Source organism: Ictidomys tridecemlineatus, chromosome 8, assembly GCF_052094955.1.
Source record: "Ictidomys tridecemlineatus isolate mIctTri1 chromosome 8, mIctTri1.hap1, whole genome shotgun sequence".
Taxonomy (NCBI): Eukaryota; Metazoa; Chordata; class Mammalia; order Rodentia; family Sciuridae; genus Ictidomys; species Ictidomys tridecemlineatus.
In genome coordinates, this window is record NC_135484.1 from 99,313,271 (window position 1) to 99,334,509 (window position 21,239).

The window sequence follows — 21,239 nt, forward strand, 5'->3', positions numbered from 1 at the left end:
TTCAGCCGGATTACCTTTAATTAGTGGTGCTCAGAGCATGCAGCGACAGTCTCCATTTCTAAATCTTGACAGCCGATCTGTAGGTGGACTTCGGGTCCTGGGCAATCGGTCCCCGAGCTCTCAGCCTCCTCGGCGGGGCGCAGGGCGAACTGGCCGCGCTGCAGGGACGCGCAGGGCCAGCGAGGGGAGCTGCAGGGTAACTTTTCCCAGGGAAAGCGGCCGGTCGTCCTCACTAGCAGCCACCCTGCCTTTTGTTTGTTTTCCTGAAGGAGGCTGGAGAGCAGCCGGGTTCCAGCTGCACTGCCATGCGCCCCGCGGCCCGGGCGACTCGCCGGACCTGCCGGGCGTCCCTGCGCGGAGCCTGCGGCCCATCCTAGCAGGCATCGCCCCGCTTTCCAGTTCCCGGGCCGGCGGCGGCGCCCCACTCGCCGACGAGCTGCGCTCTCCGCAGGGGCGGGCCCCCGCCTGAGTCCGCGGCGCCAGTAAGTGGGGCTCGTGGATGGAGGGGCTGCACCCCGCGCCCTGCCAGGCGGGGTGGGGGGTGGGCTGGGGCAGCCGAGGTCCCCGGTCGATGGCCCCGCGAAGCCTGGGGGGCAGGAAGAAGCTAAGCCGCTGTGGTTCCTCGGAAACCGCGGTTGTATGGGTGTCTCTCTCCTGGCATGAAAACTCCCGAGTCTGGACGATTTTGATGGGTGTGTTTATCTTTACCTCTGAGAGAGGGGGGAAGATCTTGGCCCTCTTGAAGCCTCTCCGGGAATGTTGAGGACTTGGTCTTGCAATTTTCTTAACTAGGCCCTTGGCTGTCCCGCAAGGGGTCTGTCTGAGCAAGAACCCTCACATACTTATTTGCAACCATTTTTCACTGAATTTCTTTCTGCTCTGATTTCTGTTTTACTAACCTGAGTAGATGTTTTGAGAAGGAGACTGAAGGATTTGACTGAATAACTGTTTCTTTTGTAACGTTGGCCTTTTAAACTTTGACAACAACAGTAAGAGCTTGTGTAGAACGCAGTTTAATGCATCATTCTGCTGAGAAGAACATTCATTCCCACTTATAACTAAGTAAAATTTTGCGTTTGCTATAAAGCTGGGCTAGGCTGAGGGAATACCACCCTGAATTTTGCCAGCGGACTGGATTTTTCTAAGGTATTGATGTTCGTTATTTATTTATTTATTTTTGGCCTTCAGCACTCTTTATTAATAGAAGTTTGATAGTTACAGTTTTCATTTCCTAGTGAGTAAGGTTTCAGGGTGTGCCTCAATAGTGAATGGTGCCAATGCTGAATATAAAATTTAAATGAGTTTTAAATTTGTATCAACATATGAATTATTAAGAAGAATTTGTGCCTCAGCCATATGCCTAACTGTGCAAGGAGTTAATATATGCATAAATATGCACATTTGAAATAGTTTCGGAACAAAGCTCTACAATTTGGTAAAGAATCTTTACCAAAAAAAAAAAAAAACTCTTCCTATCTATTTGAGGACCAAGAATTATAAAACCGTAGGAAGTGGGTGTAGAAATGAGAGAAGTGCTGGGATTTTTTATTTTAAATGACATCCTGTACCATTTCCCATTCCAATCCCTAAGGTCTAACCCTACAGTGACCCTGCACATTTTTGGTTTCTCCCTTTCCACTTTGTCTTGTCCCCTCTGCCAAGTCAAAATGGTGGCTGGGTGGGAAGGGGGCAGCCATGGTTCAGATGGTGAAAGGCCAGGTTGGAGGCTTGATAGTGCTTCCTGGGTAAGCACAACCTGTCTTCCTTGCCAAGGCAAGAACATTTACAGCAGTCACAAAGAAGTGTTTTTCCTCACTGAAGTTTCTTCCCTACAACGTGTACAGGCACTACCAGGGTAATGAACAGGCCATTTGGAGTTTTATTTATTGACTTTTCAACATTATCAAAGCCCTTTTCATACTTTCCCTGTTTGCTGTTTGTTTTTATCCTCACTGCCTTTTGAGGTTCCTAGTAAAGGTGGAAATTATGTCAATCTTGAAACTTGGGAATTTCCCTTTATGATCTTCTCCTTCATTTCTGACATCCTTTGTATTATCAAGTCATCAAGACCTTTGAAACATGGTTTCTACAGATCATTCCCTCTGTACTCTACTTCTGCCCTCTCAACTTCCTCTCCTACAGCACTGGATCCACCTTTTATTCAGCCTCCCAAGACTGACTCTTAGTGAGCCTTCAATAAATGTTTGCCCAATGAATGAATGAACAAATGAACGAGAAGCTTCCTTCTCTGGGCTCTTCAGCCTTCTGTTGCCCATCTAATTTTCTTAAATGATCCTTTTCTCATGTCTCTTCTGGCCTTGCAAACTTTAGTTCCTCTCCATGATCTATTATCTCAAGCCAATTCTAGTATGTCTGATTTTTTCAAGATTTTTCATAATGGGCCTCACCCTTCTTTGTGCAAAGGATTCTTTGGTTTTCTTTCTGTCCTGAGAGGCCCAGTCTTGTTTCTACTGGTCATTTATATTGCTTTCTCTAGAAATTCCTTTCCTCCTCTCCACTCTTCTGTACAACTCCATCCTTTGGGGAGGAGCCCAAGTCCTACTTTTTTATCATATTTTCTCTAAGTATTCATTTCTCTTTCTTTAAAGTCTTGAGATACTTGTTTGTTAGCCCTTCATTACATTGCCTGTATTGATCTCTAATTCACTTAGGTTATTTTAAGCCTCTTTAGGTCAGGAGCCTTATTTTATGCATGGTAATGTGGTATTGTGGGCTTTGGAGTCAGGCAGAATTGTGGTCAGGGCTTGACTACTCTTTTTAGTCACGTGGTCATGTGGAATTTTTCTAGCATTACGATTCTCGAGTGTGAAATAGAGGAATGTTTTCCCCAGCCAATTGTGGTGTGAAGGTGGTCTACAGTGCCTACTCAGTAACTGCCATCCACCTGACAAAGTTCTGTTCCTCCCTTGACAATGACTAGTTCTGAATATGTGGCGTATATTTAGTAAATGTTTATGGTCAGATTTGTAATAGACCATAAGTCATGGGTCAGCCAAGAGGCCCAGAGGATCAGGGTAACTATGCTGTGAATCCTTAGTAAGTATTATTCTGCCCTTACTGAATATGACTTGAGCTTAAGTTATTCCTGGCTACAGCTCTGCTTCTGGGATCTGTTGCTATTTTTCCATCTGAACCTTGCCAGGAACACTTCTGCCTTTGGAAAAAAAAAAAAAGAAAAAAAAAATTTTTTTTTTTTTAACTTCTGCTCTTGCAGCAAGCTCTTCCATTTTCTTTTATAGGATCTTACTGAGTTAAAGGTGTACCTAACCCTTCTATTAATGTCTGCCCTTATAAAAGCATTTTTCTGCTTGCGGAGTATATGAGTATGTGATTTATGCAGGACTACTTACCTGTGTTTTTTGGGCAGTTTCTGTGTATTGTGACCTTTATATGTAAGTATATGAATAGTATCTCACTGTTGATTCTTTTATCAACATTCTTTAGCCATGGCATTCTGAGAAGGCCTTATGACTAGAATATCAGCAATCTACTTCCTGTGACCCTTGGTATTTATGGGTGATGTGGGTGACTAGGAGAATATACAGAGGTGTGTCCTGAATGACTTATGTTATCTTGAGGTCAACTGTATGCTAGTGTGTAGCTGTGCTTACCTTTGAATCATAGCCTTAACTTTCTTATAAAAATACATATGTTCTAGAAAATTACATTGTAAAAAGAATTTGGTGAATCAAGTAATTTTTCAGAACAAATAGCATTAAAATTCTAAGGAAATATTGTGGCAGGGAGAAAATCAGAGATGTTTTTACTGCAGCCAGAGAAGAAAAGTAAAAGAAGCCACTCAGAGTCACCTGAAAATGATAACTGAGGTTGTGTGTGCATTCATGCTCAGACTCTGCTCCTCTTGATCTGCTGACTGATGTTAGGAAATTACCACTGTTCAACAAATTTTTGGGAAATATTTAATACAAGCAGAAGGCTGCCTCCATTCCCGATTTCCTTGCAAGGAAATTGAAGTGTTCTTGTACGTTAAGTGTCTCACTTGCTGTGCCTTGAACATTGAAATCTTCATTGACAAATGCAGATAGTCCCCCTCTCATGAAGAAATTCCTCTCTCGTGGTGGGACTCGCTGTGCAGGCTACAGTCATAGCCTATGTAGATTGAGTTATGAAGTTTAGGCTCAGGATTAGCAAAATATTCACATACATTTACCAAAGAAAGGAAGAGGCATTGTGGTACCTCTTTTGTAGAATAAAACATGATATACTCACACGTTTAAAAAATATGCTATTTCTGAAGATAACAAAGATTCTTTTGTTATTTGTTGAGTCTCTGAACCTCATCTTTCAAAGTGAGAATGTTGGATGATCATTAAGTTCCCTTACAGGAAGAAAAAAAAGAGGTCTTATTTTATGATCTGAGGGTTTCCTTAACATTATGCTTTGAACTTAGATCATACTGAACTTAGCTTTCAAATCTACCCTAATTAGCATTCAGTTATTTATTATCATACTTTAAAAATTTTCCTAGACTTTAAGTTTGTCATCCTAACTCAATTTTTGAAATGAAATGGCCACCGTAGAACCTCACATTTCACTTGGTACTTTCTCCACCATGATGGAGTTCTATACTGGGCCCTTGATAAAATCTATGACATGATAACTGAGAATTGGGAGAACCACACTTTTTTTTGAGGAAAGCTCAAAGTCGATTTTTAACCTTTCTATGGGTACAGAATGACCTGTGACGAAGTGCTGTTGATATGTGACTGCCCTTGTGACTGCTTTAAAAGATAAATGCCCCAGAACCACAAGGATAAAGTATTATGGTGTAATGTAATGTCTAACTACTAATTGGACAAGACCATAAATGTTACTAAAGATTGAGCATTCTTAACCCAGAAATTCAAAATCTGAAATTTTTTAAGCACCGACTTAATACTACAGGTGGAAGATTCCACACCTGACTTTATGTGATAAATGGCAGCCAAAATACAGGTGTACTCAAAATATTGTATAAAATTACCTTCAGACTCTGTATATGCAATATATATGAAACATAAATAAATTTCATGTTCAGACTTGGGTCCCATCCCCAAGCTATCTCATTTAATATGCACATATTCCAAAATCTAGGGAAAAAATTCCAAATCTGAAACACCTCCGATGGCAAGCATTTTAGATAGGGATATTCAGCCTTAATCTGCATAAACTTGAAGTTCCCAGAATATACCAGTTAATGGTTTTGTCTTTTTGCATATTAACTTTGTTTTAAAAGTGAATTTATCAGAATGATTTAACTAAAACAAAGTTGAATGAGAGGAAAGCAAGATATACATGTCTTTCTGTTATTTTAACTGTTGAAAAGCCAATGTTTTCCAAATTAATGTTACGTTTTTAGAAGTACTCATATTTTGGTACCTTAGTCTCACTATCATTATTCAATTTTGAAAAGAAAAAAGAAAAAGGAGGATATTATGGATGGCAATGGGGTGAATTTCATAGTACAGGAAAATCAGCAATAATCAGAATTGCCTTCAGAGGTCTATAGTTGCTCATTCATTCATTCACTCAATCATTCAATACATCTTTCTTATGAGAACCTATAAGTACCAACTGTATGCTAGATACTCTTCTAGATATCAGGAATACAGTTGTGAACATAACAAAATTTCTGTTCCCACAGAGCTTATGTTCTGGTGATAAACACACTTTTGTGTAGGTGACCCTGTAACCTGGAAGTAAATAAGCTATATATGAAAAGTGCTGAAGTAAGCAAAAATGTGTTTGCTTATATGTGGGATTCCTATTTCACGGGTTGACAAGCTATGGCCTGTGGACTATATCCTACCTGCTGCCTGTTTTTTGTAAATAAAATTGTCTTGGAACACAGTGGAGCCATTTATTGATATATGGCCTATGGCTGCTTTGCACTACAACAAGAGAGTTCAGTAATTGTGACAGACATGTAGTCTTCAAAGCCCAAAATAGTCACTGGCCCTTCAAAGATAAGTTTGCTGACCCCTGCTCTGTTTTATTCTTATATTAAGTCCCTTTTTCTTCCTTAATAGATTTGTTGATTTATTTGTTATATATGGCAGTGAAGTGCCTTATAATGAGGTCCACTCGTTAGTTAAATGTGTAATATCTGTATAGATTATGAATATATGATGTTTTTATTTGTCCCTTCCCCCATCTTTATCTCACCCACCCTGCTCACCTCTAAAATATGGGGAGGCAAACAGTTGGAGTGAGATTATTGCCTCCCTCGCTGTTCTTTGTTAAGCTGGGGAGCTCTCATCCTAGTTTATCCAGTTTCACACAACTCTGGATGAGGTTATTTTTCTCTAACCCTTGAGCATTTTGCTCTTCCTTTAGTTCTTCACATTCCACAAAAGCCACGTATGTGTCATAGTTGAAAATCATCTGGGGTGATCGAAGACTTTTCCTTCAGGCATGGGGCATGAGCACCCTTGGTGGTACAGGAGAAATGATGGGGAGCCATAGGCCCTTCTTAGGAGATTAGGACCTGGTGCATGAGGAATTCTTTTCTCAGAAGCTGGGGTTAGAAGAGTGGGGGGAAAAAGTATGAAGCAGTTTCTTGGGCATAGAAAGCACACTAGAATAAATGATTGTCTTCTGTTAGCATCTAGTTGAGGCAATAACTGAAAACATCTTGAGTGAAGTTCTCTGTCAAGGTTAAGATAAAGCAAGTTCCACAGAAATAGGTTCATTTGGCCTTGTAGCTAGCTGTTGTTCTCAATGAAGAAAAAAGCACTCCTCCAAGGGGCAAAATGCATAAAAGACTTGTTTGCCAAAATGTGTATGGACAGAAGAATTAGGCCCTACAGTCATAAACAAGCTATACTTACTATTTTTAGTACCCCTTTAAAATAATTTATTCACTCTTATGAAGTTATGGCACACTTGAATCTAGAATGTGAAGTGTAGTTATAAGCCTGTAAAGGTAGAATGAATTCAAAAGTATCATGAGAAGGGTCATTTATGAATTTTGCACATAACCCAGGTTTCTTATTAGGACAGATGAACATAACAGAATCTTTTCAGTGTACAGTGATTAAGACTAGGGAGGCAAACTTCTTCTAAGGGTCTGAAGAGTGTAAATGTGCTTGGTAAATCACAACTCCCAGAGAATCCCAAGTTTGCACATAATTTTATGTCTGTGATCTTTAAAAAAAATGTATAATTGTGACATTTATCCCATGACTATTAGGATTTCAAAATAAAAAACAAAATACATTTGTTCTGGCTCCCAGCTTGTTTTCTGGGCTATGAATGAGCAGGGCCCCTGATATTAGTCAACTGGTGGTCATGAACAGATGTTCTTTGCCTCCACTGAGGATTGAAGCTGAGGGGAGGGAATTGGGGCAGAGGACGACAGGAAGGCTTCCCCAATGTCGTCTAGCAAGGAAAGTCATAACGTGTACTTCAAATTTGCTAGAATCCTTTCTCTGTTTGTGGGATACAGCCTTACCCAAAGGCCAAAGACCTGATCTGGTAGCATGGAGAGGCCTCTCTGTGATTGAGGGCCCCCAGCATTCTATGGTATTTACTATTTTTCCACTTTAGAACTTCAAAACATTTCTGTTCAAGTCAAACAATTTTCTGATCTTTACTTTGGACATGAGGAAATAGAAGCACTGAGAGCTTTGAAGTACTTACATAAGGAGGTACAGAAAATAAATTGCTAAGTTTAAACTTCAAATTTGGGCCAAACAGTCTTTGAGGACCTGCTGTATGCAAACACAAAGCCAAAGGTGTAGTACAGGTTGCCTTCTGGTGGACATGCAGAGAACTAGCTTGAGAGTCACTCACCACAGGGGCAGGAGTCACTCACCTTCAGTGAGGTGAAGGGTGAGGTATTGTCATGGGTGAGGACCCTTAGCTATTTCTGTCTGTGTGGGTTGAGCAAGAGGCTCTGGAAACTCTATGTGTTAGCTAGACTGATGGAAGAAAAGGAAGCGATTCTTAACTTTGGGGCCTGGCTGAGGCACTGGGGTACCTGTTCCTCTCTAGACTGAGAGACATTGCATAGCATAGAGAGCCCTATCTTCTTCATTAGCCTTTGTGCATGGGATGAGAAAAGTGGAAATGTTTATCCATCTTAGACAAACTCTAGCTTCCCCAAATCAAAGAACATTCAAGGAGGTAATCACCTCGCATCATTGAGTCCAATGCCTGATTTCACTGAAAAAGTAAACCTGGAGACCAAGAAGTGCCCTAAGAAGTTATAGTTGGCCAGTGCTGAGTGAAAACTGGGACCCAGTCCCTCTCTTCATCTGCATTCACTTTGCATCTAGTGAGGCTGGTTAGTGCTACTAGTGAATTTGCTACTTGCAGATTTACTGATTATTATCATTGCATTTTTGGCTTATTTGATGTATGAAGACACTCTGTGTGTATTAGTTATAATGAGTGATTCATTCAGGTTAACTCTGTGACTCAGTGGTATTTAGGAGTATGCTGGTTCTGACATGCTAATTCCCAAGATAATGAATGGGCCCCTACATTCCATTTTCTTCCTGGCAATGTTAGCTGTCTATACCAGGAGCTGAACTTAAACACACTCAGTGGTAGGGAGGAAATAGAAGAGACTCAAGACTCAAGGAAGCTGCATGTGTGCTTGTCAAATGGTCAGAAATAGTGCTGCTTTTCTGAAAAAGAGAATTTTTTTCTTCTGTTTCAATTTTTCTTTTAACAAAAACTTTTTTTTGAGTTTTTTTTTTCTTCATACTTTTACTTTGTCACTTTGGATTGGGGCATAGGAACAGGAATTTATTTATTTAATTTTTTCTAGTAAAACAAGTGGCTGTGAAGACACACACAAGGACAATTGAAAAACAAACAAAGAGACAAAAAACAATGGCACCTGACAACAGGGAAGATAGGGTCCTAAAGAACTGCAGAGCATACCCAGGCACAAAGCTAGTAGCATTTCTCTAGCTTTCTATTGCTATGGAGGGCTAAAGACCCTGTGTTGTTAGCTTTTTGGTTTTCCAGGGAAACCCCAAATTTGGATTTATATATGAACTTTGTTATTTTTAAACATAGACTCAAAACACACTTCTGGATTCACCACCCAGGCTGCCCATTTGTGGCCCATGTAACACAGTGTGAAAACTCCATATGCTAATGTCATGTATTTGGAGATTTCAGGCTAGAGGTGTGAAGTTCAGTTCACTGTGCAAAGTTAAATAGAAATCCTCTATACTTCAAAAACGAAAGCACTTGTGTTCATTGGGTAAGCATAGATTTCTGATTTCTTTCTTTCTTTTTTTTTTTTTGTACAGGGATTGTACTAGGGTGCTTAACCCTTTTTATTTTTTATTTTGAGAGAGATTCTCACTAAGTTGCTTAGGCCCTTATTAAGTTGCTAAGGCTGGCTTTGAACTTGTAATCTTACCTCAACCTCCCAATTTTCTAATGTACTCAATTTTGAATGAATGAATATCAGTGCTGTATAATTTAGATAATTGTGTGAAAGTCTTTGGGATGTTGTATTGAAGAATAATAAATAATAGCCCACAAAGACACCAGGTCCTCATCCCTGGAATCTATGAATGTTACCTTATATAGTTAAGTACACTTCATAGATATAATTAAATTAAGGAGTTTGAAATGTGAAAATTATTTTGGATTACCTGGGTAGACCTTAACGCAAACACAAGTCCTTTAAAAGGGAGATAGGAAGGGAGAAGAGAGATTTGAAGACAGAAGAGAAGACAATGTGATCATGGAGACAGAGATTAGAGTGATGTGGTTACAAGCCAAGAAGTGCTGGCAGCCCTCAGAAACTGGAAGGGACATTAAATGGATTCCCCTAGAGGCCTTGGAAGAAGTGCTGGTATCTTGATTTTAGCCCAATGATAACTGATTTCAGACTTCTGGCTCCTAGAAATATGAGAGAATAAATTTCTGTTATTTTGAGCTACAAAGTTTATGGAAATTTGTTAACAGTAGCTGTGAGAAACTAATACAGTTAGTAAGAAAAACTTTTTTATATTTTTTAAAATTTATTTTTTGTCAGTGATACATGATTCAGAATATGGACAAGCAACATGTCCTTAAAGAAAGAAATCAGCCATTATTTAGAGACTAGTATTTAGAAACTTCTCCAAGACTCCTTAGTCAGTGATCTCCAAGGTGACTTTTTCCTTACTTGTGCATTGTAGCACTCTTGTCTCTGCTCTTCTCAGGAACTCGCCCCAAGTGCTACATTTACTAATCATTTGTATGTGTTCTACCTATCAGAAGTTCCCAGAAGTCTGATCTACTCCCATAGTTCTTTGGATCTTATATCTCAGTACTGAGCACAGTTCCTTATGCTTAATTTTTCAGTTCTGCGGTACTTTATTGATATAACTTCTTAAACCTATTTCAGCTATTCCTGTATATGTGAAATAAATAAATAAATAAATAAGTGTATTTGTTTTTTTCCTTTTCTTTTTTTATTTTCTTGGAATTTAGCCCAGGGTACTTTACCACTAAGACAGGGTTTCTGCTGAGGCTGGCTTCAAACTTGCAATCCTCCTGTCTTAGCTTCCCCGAGTTGCTGGAATTACAGTCATGTGCCACTGTGCTTGGCTTGAAATACATATTCTATAAAAATAAATATTTTACATATTTTTATATCATACAACACAAATGTGGGTAGACCTCACAATCATAGAAAAGATATGTGTTAGTCTTTTAACCAAGTTGTAAAGAACCCAATGGTAGAAACTGCCTTCTACTTTTGGCCTGAGGGGTAAGTGGAATGACTTATGGGTAGATGTAAAGAGGAGTAGACAAGATATGCTTGAGTGGAACCAGAGTGGCATGGCGGTGCTTTGTTTCTATACTGAATTGAAACTTGATTTAGATATAATTGAAGACACAGGTTATATTTGTGGTCATTGTTTTAAAAGAGCACTCCAAAACTTTGGGTCAATAAAATCTATCCAGGAATACAACTTAAAAAAATAGCTGTTTCACATATGCATTTTACATCTTTGGTATTTTTTTCTTCTTTAAAGAACAGACTGTAGATTTAGATGTCTCCCATTAAATATCAAAGAAGAATTACAATAAAAAATAGTTGTTAATGTGCTAAAGCCTTTTTTTCCTGCTTAAACCTGAGAGTTGCTTTCTCTTGCTGCTTTTGACATAAGCTCTGGGGGTAACTGTGGTAAATTTCATCAGTGACATGCAGAGTGAACCCCACTGGACTCTACTTGTCATGCAAGGTATGATCCATTCATGATTGCCACCTGCCATGTTACAGGGTTAGGGCGGATTCTAGAAGCTCATGCAGCATGGATTGAGGAAGAGGTTCTACTGGAGAAACTTTCAAATCAAGATTAGCAAGAAAGAAATGGAGGTTGCAGTTTCTAATCATTTTCATGGAGAGCCATACTGGTCCACCTTCTTTGATGAACATGCCATGTGGGCATGAGAACAGTCTTGTCTGAGGGGGAATAATCAGAGAATTTGCAGTCTGAGTTTAGATGCCAGCTGTGGATAGCAGTTTTCTGGGAGAGCATCTGCTCATCCTGTGGGGAACTTAAAGTTCCAAAGGAAGTTTGGTTCAGAAACAACCCAGGTAGAAGACAGAAGCCTCAGTTCTAGCTAGCTAGTTGTCCAGGTAACCCTGAATGATACCCAGGGCCTTTTTTTTTTTTTTAACATTCTTTATTTCATCACAGTATGTTTATGTCATTTTTATATTAGATATTCTTCCAAAATGGAAGCACATAACGGTGGGTTAAAATGAACCTTAGGCTAACAGAGAATTACTTTTAATTTGTCTCCAGCTACATACCTTTAAAACTATGTTAACTATCAAGGTCTATCACCCCCTGTGTAGAATTTTGTATTGCATTTCCTTTGTGAGTGAAGCCTTAGCTTGCTGTATCTGGAATGCAATCAGCTGTACTTGATAGACTAATAGTGACTGTGGCAACAAAGACCTTTAATTAGGTCATCTAGCAAGAAATCAAAGGCAGTTTTTTTTTTTTTTTCCAGAGATCATGCAGCAGCCCACTGATGTCACGGAGGACTATGCCTCTTTGTTCATCCTCAGTGGACAGAATTCTTATCTTTAGTGTTGATTTCTTATAGTCACCAGGCTTTCTAAGCCCTATATAATACAGTTTTACACAACCATGCTCATGGTGGAAATGAGGGGCAGCTTCTTTGTCAACTGTCTTTATCAGGGAGTGGATTCCTTCTTAGAAGCCTTCCTCTCCCTCACCAGCACACTTCCTTTTATCCCCATAAGTGAGAGCCATAGTTGTCGTCCTAAACAGTTTTTAGTAGTAAGTACAATTGCTTTGCTTGGCTTAGATTTATCTAGCTCATACCCTGGGGCGGGAGTAGGGGTCTCCTGAGCCTAACTATGTTGAATTCTGAATAAAATCAGTTCTATAAACTAAGCAATAAGGGTAATGTGGTTGTTGGGTAGACAAGCAATGGCATCTGCCAGAGCTCCCTTCTTTTCCCTAGGGCATTGTCCAATTTCCCTGTTGTTTTCCCAGAGCAACAATGAGTTTTTTTTTTTTTCCTTTCCTTTCTGATTCTGACATGAGTCAACATATTTGGGCCACCACAAAAATGATGAATAACTGAAAAATAGGGATCTCACATAAACATAACCACTTCTTGCTAGGATATGCTTAGAACCAATTGTGAGCTCATTAGTGCTTCTTGTCTGAAGCTAATTTGGCTAATACCATTTCATTTTTTTTCTTTGTATGAGAACTAATTCACCAGTGAGGATAGAAAACTGTGACAGCGATCATGGTTCTATTTTATGAGTTCATACATAAATGCAGCTAATCTTTCTCTGTTTTCCCTTTATATACTTGAAATAATTATTTTGACTCCCCAATTCTCCTTTGCCTCTAGCATCCTGTAGTTTCTTCATCCACTCTTCTTGTGTTTTCATTTAGGCCCTCACTATGTTCTTTACTCTCTCTCTTGCAGTTGGCATCTGAAATTGAACAGGAATTCAGTGATGTGATGGGACTATTGCATCCCTAGGTCTGAGCCCAGGGCTGCCCTGTTGTTTAACTCTGCTGGGAACATTTACATTGTGTTCTGAATGAATGCAGTACTCCACAGTTGTGTAGTCCATTAGCCTTGTCTGAATGCTATGTTCCTAGTAAGAACTAAATAGAACAGCCTTAGACCTGTTTGCAGCCGCCTTGTGAGAATTTCTGGTGAGAGCTTTTATACATACCTCGAATTCAATACCCCAGAAATCAGAACCCACATCTCTTCACATTGCCAAAAACACATGCCCACACATTCCCTATCCCAAAGTGAATGTCCCTAGGTATCTCAGATTCACCCAGTCTAGTGCCTTTGTTCATGTATCACCTGGCCTATTACAGTAGCCCTCTAACTACTCTCTCTGCCTGAATTCTAACATCTATTAATCTCCATAGGGATCCTTCTCTTGCTGTTTCTGTGCTTAAAGACTCTGGAGAACTTTCCTCTGCAGAATAAAGACCAAACTCCTACATGATGCACATATCCTTCATAATTAGTCCCTGCCCTGAGTTTCTAGCTAGTTCCTGCTATTTCTCCACTGTTTTCCATTGATTTGGTGCCCTAACCCCACCTGGAGAGCTTTCAAAGCTACCAAAGTTCTGTGCCCACTCTTGACCTGCCTCTTGGGTAGAAGTGGGCATCAGTAGATGTTAAAAGTTCCCCAGGTGATTCTAATGTTCAGTGAGGGTAAGAACCATTAGGCTTTTGCCCTCCTGTGAGCATGTGAAGCTCTTTTACCTGCCAATCGTTTGCACAGTTTTTTCCCACCTTTCTCTCTTCTAGTGATGAACATTGCTTATTCTTCAGTATCTCAGCACTGTCTTTTCTCTAAAGGATTGTCTGATCTCTCCCATCCTTTCAAGAGTTGGTTCCTCTCTCTCATCACTTTCTATTATGTGTCAGATGTGAATTATTTAAAGGAAAGACTCTTATCTTATATCCTTAATGTGTCCCCAAAGCCTTGTATAATGTTTAGCATCTCAGTAAAATTTGACTAGAATTTTATACTGTCAACTTGGCATATAAAGAGACACTAATCTGTTGTACAATTGTTATGTAATTACCTGAAATAACATATTAGAAAGCAACTACTGTGCTGTGATAAGAGTAAGAGCTTGCCAGAATAACTAAATTTTGTTCCTTGATAATATGAAAAACTGTAGCAAGGAGGAATATTAGGGTAACTGTTTGTTGAATGAATGTGTCTGTCTGTCTGTCTGTCTGTCTGTCTGTCTCTCTCTCTCTCTCTCTCTCTCTTTGGCAATACTGGATATAAAACCCAGGGGTGTTCTACCACTGAGCTACATCCCCAGCCCTTTTTTATTTTGAGACAAGATCTTGCTAAGTTGCCCAAACTAACCTCAAACTTGGGATCCTCCTGCCTCATCCTCCTGAGTAGCTGGTGTTTTACAGGTGTTTGCCATTGTGTTGGGGGACCCAATCTATCTCCATTTCAGTAAAGTTTTCAAATCATTCAGTTTTCTCCATGATAATCTAGGAAAGTCTTGATCTAATTATACATCTTAAGTGAGGCAGATTTCTATAATTATTTATTAATAATTGGTAGATTATTATTTATTAATAATTGGTAATACCAATGCAAAAAAGAACTATCACTCTAACATAGATCATTATTATTATTTCTTAAATCTTTATGTGTTTATTTATTTTTGTGGTGCTGGGACTGAACTCAGGGCCTTGTACTTGGTAGGCCAGCGCTGTACCACTGAGCCACATCCTCAGCCCAACATAGATCATTATTAAGTTTTGGTCACCAGAATTCATCAAGGAAATGGAGAAGTATGTGAGGATTCAGAGATGAATGCCAAAGATAATTAAAGGAGTGGAAAATAGGTCCTATGAGAAAAGGTTGTGCAATTAGGGTAGAAGAAGGCTGAAAGGCACACACTTGATTACTAATTTCACGTGCATACAATTATGATATGGTTTCATTATATACACAAAAAACTAAACATGAAGAAATTAATTTAAATTAGCTTTGCTTGCACATGAATTAAAATTGTCTTACTGGATTATAAAGTGCAATCCTGATTATGTTATACCCTGGTTAAAATACGACAAACAAACTAACAACAACAACAAAATAAAACCTTAATTGACCATGTTATCTCTAGGACAATGCTGCCTTTTTTTTTTTTAAATAAAAGACATAGTTTATTAGATGATTTTTGACAAATCAAATTTCCAGTGGTTTATTTTTTAAAGGGAGATGACATGCAATGATGGGTTGGAAGTTTTAATTTGTTAGAGAAATAAATTATTATAAATAAATATGCTACAGAAAACATATGTGCTATGTCAAAAAATAGATGAAGATAAATATAAGAAAAAGAGTAGTAAACAATCCATGGTTGTTGATGCTGTGACCCAGATGCCCTTTTTATGTTATGTTGAAGTGTACCCTGAATCTAAAATACTCCACTGTATAGTGACCATAGGCAGAGGAACGCTCTTACAGTGTTGTCTTCTGAACAAGTCAACATTAAATAAGTCTACACTTTTTTAATATTTATTTTTTAGTTGGACACAATACCTTTATTTTATTTTATTTTTTTAATGTGATGCTGAGGATTGAACCCAAGGCCTCGCCGCTTTGCCACAACCCCAGCCCCTACACTTTTGTTTTTTGAGCTCAAATAAAATGTTTAGTAAGATGTACCTATTATTTTAAAGATTTAATTCCTGTACCATTTTGAGGAGAATTTTTAACACTTTTAATCATTAATAATTTGAAATTTGCAGGAAAGTTACAAGAGCAGCACAAACAGCTTCATATATCCTTGGTTGGCTCAGGCCACCAAAACAAGGTATCATAGATTGGGTGTCTTAAACAACAGAAATTTATTTTCTCATTGTTCCAGAGACTGTGAAGTCTAAGACCAAGGTTCTGATAGGATTGCACTTCTGCAGGCAAGGGCTTTCTTCTAGCTTTTAGGTATATGGCAGTCCCTCATGGTAGGGACTGTGCAACACTCACCCTATCTTATCAGGGTCCTGCCTTTATGACCTATGACCTCATTTAACCTAATTATCTTTTTAAGCTCATTCTCCAAATACAGTCACATTGGGAGTTTGAGCTTTAAATTACAAATTCGAGGGAGGGAGATACAATTCAGAACATAATTTATCCTTTACCAAGATTTACCTACTGTTAACATTTTACTGTTTGTTCCCTGAAGCTTTGTGCAAGTGAGCACACACACACACAATTTTGTTCCACTCACTTGAGAGTATAAATGATCCTTGACTTTACAATGGTTCGACTTCAGAATTTTTCAACTTTATGTTAGTGTGAAAGTGACATGTATTATTGCCGCAGGCCGGCTGGCTGCACAAAATAACCAACTTGTGTACATTGATACAGCAGGAGTGGGAGCTGTTTATTGTAGGACAGGAGGGGTATATATACATTCCACACAGCTTATCTTAATTAACATAAACTAGATACAGCAGTCAACCAATAAGGAATCTCCACACTTAATGGCTCCCTGGCGCTGGCTTCACAAACCACTCCCTCTGGCAAAATGCCAGGCGCCATCCTGATTTGTTTACAGACCTTAACATATTATGTGGAGACCATACTTTGAATTTTGGGTTTTGATCTTTTCTCAACCTAGCAATATTTATTACCGTACTCTCTCTCATTGTTGAGAAGCATCAGGGAGCCCCAGGTCCCAGTCAGGCGTACCATCAGAGGAGAAGGAGCTGATAATCTATAGCATTTTTTAGATCTTGTATTTTGTGTTTTCACATCCCATCATGTCTATAACTCCTATCTCTCTATGTACATAAGGTATGCATAAATTTATCATAAAATAGGCTTTGTAAGTTTCGATGATTTTCCCCAGCTGTAAGCTAATGTAAATGTTTTGAGCCCTTTGGAGACAGTTAAGTCAAGCTATGATGTTTGGGATGTTAGGTGTATTAAATGCATTTTCAATTTACAGTGGCTTTTTCAAGAAATAACCACATGGTAAGTCAGGAGACTCTGTCAATTCCTTTACAGATAAATTCCTCTGTTTGTAAATTCTTCAAACATGATGGCACACAGGCATCATCTTCAGTAAATTTAACAGATTCTAGCCTTTTCTAATCTATTGTCCATATTCCAGTTGTTCCCATTGACCAAATAATGTCCTCAATAGCATTTTTAAATTTTATTTTCCAGTACAGAATTCAGTTGAAGTCTCTTTTTGGGGGGAGGGGGGTACTAGGAATTAAATCAGGGGTGCTTTACCACTGAGCTGCACCCCTAGACCTTTTTATTTTTTTCTTTTGAGACAGAGTCTTACTAAGTTGTTTAAAGGTCTTTCTAAGTTGCTGAAGTTGGCCTTGAACTTGGGATCCTTCCCCCTCAGCTTTCAGAATCTTTGGGATTGTAAGCATATGCCACCACACCTACTTTTAAAATGCCATCCGAAGTCCTCCAAAACAAAACTCAGGGATTGTTTCCTTGAAGTTTCATGTTCCCCACCTTCTCCCCAGTTCCAGGTTAAGCCTCTATGCCTTCATTTCTATTCCTTGGAGTATTAGAACCCCTATCTGCCACACACAAAAAAACTACTTTTTCTTTTATGACTTAATTTGGTTTTGACATGGTTTTCTTACTGCCTCCTGAGCTCACATGGGATTTACCCAGTTGGAAGCCAAGGGGACTTTCTCCTTCCCCCTCCCACAGCTGACACCCTAAGCAAACTTGGAATACCTTAATTTGTATTCATAAGGAGTGTATGGCCTCCCACTTTTATTTCCTGCTTTGAGGGTCTAAGTTCTTTGAAAGAGGGGACCATATTTTTCTTGTTCTTTGTATCCCCAGAACTTAAATATAGGATCTGTCACATAGGAGGTGCTTCATAGGTATGTATTAATCAGCAGCAGAGTACACCACTGTAAAGAGCTGCCTAAGGAAATTGTAGAGTCTGATCCTAAAGGGTTTTAAGAGGAAACCTCTAACCACTGGTCTTAAAATGGTTCCAGGGGAAAGAGGAATGAGTAGGTCCTCGCTAGATCTCCAGAGTCCCTTTCAGTTATATGTAGAGTATGGTGAAATCAGTCATGACCTTGTTTTTCTTTAGGCTTCTCAATCTCACACATATCCTTCAGGAGAACATAGTCTAGATTTTTAATTTTTTAAAAAATTTTGAACTAATTTTAAACAGAAAGTTTGCAAAAATAGTACTGCAAGTTCTAGAAACCCTTCAGTCAGCTTCTAATATTAAAATCTTAGATAACCATAGAATGATGATTGAAAGCAGGAAATTAATGATGGTCTTGAACTTAATCACTTGAGTAAAGGTTTCTGCTGAATTTCTTCTTGTGAAATTACCATCTTTCTCCTTGAAGTTAATAATTTATTTTAGAGATTCTCCAAGACTATGCAGATATCCTGTTAATCCCATCCATTGGTATTCGTACCCATCAATGTTCCTTGCCTGAAAAAAATCTTATTTTATTTATCTAATAGTGAATTTCTTATTCTTCTCTTTCCCTCTACATTTATTGATGGGAGCTTGTCTCAAATAAGAAGCTGCATGGACTGTATTTGATGATACAGAATGTCACATCCTTCCAATCATTTCCTATCTTTTCATTCTTCAGATTATTAGTTCGACAGTCATATATATATTTTAAAATATACCTTTAGGGGCTGGGGATGTGGCTCAAGTGGTAGCGCGCTCGCTTGGCATGCGTGCGGCCTGGGTTCGATCCTCAGCACCACATACCAACAAAGATGTTGTGTCCGCCGAGAACTAAAAAATAAATATTAAAAAAATTCTCTCTCTCACTCTCTCTCCTCTCTCACTCTCTCTTTAAAAAAAATAAATAAATAAAAAATAAAATATACCTTTATCATTCTTATTTAAGCATTTGCATGTTGTTAATATTGCATAAAGCCAATGAAATTATTTCAGTTTTTTTAATTACAGGCAGACTGATTGACTATCAATTATATAAGTAAAAAAATCAGCGATTTATTATTAAAAAAACACAAAACTGAGTTATATTAAAAGGGGCATACTCTATAGATCTTGAATTGTTAGTTCTTTGTTTAGCTTCTAAATGTTTAGTTGTAAAAAAAATACTGTTGATGCTTAGCCACAAAGAGTTTATGGAGCACATGCTGATTCTCTTTTTGGACAACTTAATGTTATCCTTCTGTGGTTTTTTACATGTGTACATGTTAATTGTAGATGAGATGAACCTAACAGTACATGTAGGACTGATTCTCATAAGTCAGCAATTTTCACCAACCATAGTTATTGAGAAGAGTTTGCTCAGAATGGTCAGCAGAAAAACATTGAATTGGAGCTGATTCATTTCATTGCTTTCTAAGCATGGTATCTCTAATTTTATAAAGTGTTGGAAAAGAACATTATTTAGACTATGGGTTGACAGTTTTTTTTTCTGTAAAGAGACAGACAGTAAATACTTGCGACTTTGGAAACCATACAGTGTCACAAACATCAACTTTACTGTTGTAGCCACAGACAGTCTGCAAATGTGTGGGTATGACTCTGTCCTAGTGAAACTTTATTCACAAGACTGGGTGGTGGACTGGGAGTTACAGTTCACTGACCCCTGATTTAGATTATCAAAATATAAAAACTCAAAATGTATATTAGCATTTGTCCTTGTCTCATTTTTTTCTCTATAGGCGGAAGACTGATCTTTGAAAATATGTATTTGGGAGATAGTCACGTTCTGTTGAATACCTTGTGCTGTTGCTGCCATCGAAAAATCTGGTTACACTCTGGGGAGGCCTGCTACCACTGCAGGACTGAACCGCCGCGGCCCTGAGATGAGTGTCCGGCCTGTCCAGGCACACCATGAATAGATACACAACGATCAAGCAGCTTGGGGATGGAACCTATGGTTCCGTCCTGCTAGGAAGAAGCATCGAGTCTGGGGAACTGATTGCCATTAAGAAGTAAGTTGTATCCTTCACTTTTCTGATGTCATCTTTAGCTACTCGTTGTCAAGATAGTTTCCACTTCACCTTCTCCATTCCTGGTCTTAGGAACAATCCTAAAGGGGAATGGGGAGAGGGTGTGCAGAAGAACCTTAGCTGATGACTACTATGGATTATACTATGGATTAGATGAGTGTATTAATGCTATAGTACTCTTATTAGAAGCCTTCAAAATCTCCATTTAGACTTACTTACCACTTACTGGTTACTACTTACCACTTGGAAAAAGTACTAGTGAAGTACTAGTACTGTCTATATGCACTAGTACTTTTCCACAGTATTTTCTCATCTTGTAAACAGATGAATAAACATCATTTTACAGGAGAGGATACAATTTCTGTGCTTGTGTATTTACATGTGTGGTGGTCTGATGACTTCTGTCTTGTTCCCTCTACCTTCCGGATCTTTGCAGCCAGTTTCCAGACATATTATGTAGTTATCTGTTGCTGTATAATAAGCTACTCCAATACCTAGCAGTTTAAAACAACACATTTATCATCCTTCGGTTTCTGTGGATCAGCACATCTTAGCTGAGTTCTCTAGTGTAGGGATAGTGTTTTAAGAGGGTGCAGTCAAGGTACTAGCCAGGACCAGGGTCTCATTGAAGGCTGGACTGGGGAAGAACCCACTCCCAAACTCACTCATGTGATTGCAGGAGCATTGAGTACATAGTGTGTTGGACTGAGGGCCTCAGTTCCCTGTTGGCTGTTGGCTGGAGGCTGGTCTTCAGTTCCTTGACCTTGGGGGGGCTCTTCAAGAGCAACTCAAAGGATGATAGCTTGCTTTAGAGTCTTCTAAGGTAGAAGTGTTATCTTTTCCTTTTATAAACTAATCACAGAAATGACATCCTCTGAAATTGCTATATTGGTTAGAAGCAAGTCATTGAAGGAGAAGGGGGTCACATGAGGCTCTAATACAGGGAGTGGGAGGTCTTTGAGATCCACATTAGAGTCTGCCTGCTGTGCTCATCTGTGGCCAGTTGCCTTCCTGCCAGCTGTGTTTGGATGTCCTGCAGACATTGCAAATGCATCAGATTGAACTCATATTCAACCTACTCTTGCTCTCTTACCCCAGACTTTTTCTCTATCAGTATTCCTCATGTTCATAAATGATACTACCATCTCTTCAAAACCTGAGAATCCTCCTGACTTCCCTCCCCTTATGCCTCACCTTTGGTCACCTAGTCCTGTCAATTCTACCAAACCCTTGTCTGATC

At 38.9% G+C, this 21,239-nt stretch overlaps 2 protein-coding genes across 3 annotated transcripts in view; both read left to right on the forward strand.

Moving 5' to 3' along the window:
* Window positions 1–341: 341 nt before the first annotated feature.
* LOC144366180 (uncharacterized) lies at window positions 342–19,981 on the forward strand. The gene is made up of 2 exons (XM_078019881.1): window positions 342–482; window positions 19,709–19,981. The coding sequence occupies exon 2, from the start codon at window positions 19,732–19,734 to the stop codon at window positions 19,849–19,851; it is 120 nt and encodes a 39-aa protein (XP_077876007.1). The 5' UTR covers window positions 342–482; window positions 19,709–19,731; the 3' UTR covers window positions 19,852–19,981.
* The window catches only part of Cilk1 (ciliogenesis associated kinase 1), a 38,648-nt gene continuing 37,251 nt past the window's right edge, over window positions 19,843–21,239 (forward strand). For both annotated transcript variants that reach the window (XM_078019880.1, XM_021721828.3), the window contains exon 1: window positions 19,843–19,981. In XM_078019880.1, coding sequence (XP_077876006.1) covers window positions 19,881–19,981 — 101 coding nt within the window. In that variant the 5' untranslated portion in view covers window positions 19,843–19,880. The remainder of the gene's footprint in view (window positions 19,982–21,239) is intronic.

Excerpts from the sequence above, each read along its gene's own strand:
- LOC144366180 (XM_078019881.1), top strand. The coding sequence starts at position 19,732 with ATGTATTTGGGAGATAGTCACGTTCTGTTGAATACCTTGTGCTGTTGC.